The 591-nt window shown below is 45.3% G+C and overlaps 1 protein-coding gene across 1 annotated transcript in view; it reads left to right on the top strand.

Annotated features, from left to right (window-relative positions):
- MRTO4 (mRNA turnover 4 homolog (S. cerevisiae)) overlaps nucleotides 1–196 on the top strand; it is a gene marked incomplete at its 5' end in the record, with an annotated part of 2,491 nt that extends 2,295 nt beyond the window's left edge. The window contains one exon of the mRNA XM_008946178.1: nucleotides 32–196. Within this exon, the coding sequence (XP_008944426.1) occupies nucleotides 32–196 (165 nt within the window). The remainder of the gene's footprint in view (nucleotides 1–31) is intronic.
- Nucleotides 197–591: the final 395 nt, after the last annotated feature.

Raw genomic sequence — 591 nt, 5'->3', positions numbered from 1 at the left:
GCAGGAATGATGAACTTATGTCTTTTCCTAGAAACTCTTTGGCTATGAGATGGCAGAGTTTAAAGTCACCATCAAATTTCTGTGGAATTCTGAGACTGGAGACTTCCAGAAGCTTGTGGGAGACACGGTGGAGAAGGAGGAGGAGGAAGAAGAAGAGGAGGAAGAGGAGGAGGACAATGACAGCAATGAGGACTAGCAGCAGTCGTTGAGCTTGGACATCACAGTCCTATTTCAGAGACAAAAAGAGGAGCATGTCTCCCTGCCCTGTTTGCACCAGGAGGACAATGATGATCAGCTCTTTGTAAAAGATGACCTAATTATGCTTTTTTTTATATATATATAAATCTGTGTATAAAACTTCAGATGGTGGTTGTTGCTGCATGTTACTGTTTAGAGTGCTTGGGAATCTGAGGAAATGCCACCTCAGACATGAAAGCCAGGCAGAAAGCACCTAAATGTAACAGTTTAGACAGGGGGGAAGATGCTGAGGGCTTGGTCTCTGAGAAAACCTTCAGAGGTTGTTTGGCTCCACGCCACTGAGCACTGACAAAGGTGACACCAACCAGGTCATCGGTACAGCTGAGAGGGTCT

This window comes from Merops nubicus, unplaced genomic scaffold (genome assembly GCF_000691845.1).
Source record: "Merops nubicus isolate BGI_N331 unplaced genomic scaffold, ASM69184v1 scaffold35918, whole genome shotgun sequence".
NCBI classification, from domain to species: Eukaryota; Metazoa; Chordata; class Aves; order Coraciiformes; family Meropidae; genus Merops; species Merops nubicus.
This window is presented reverse-complemented; position numbering and strand designations above follow the sequence as displayed.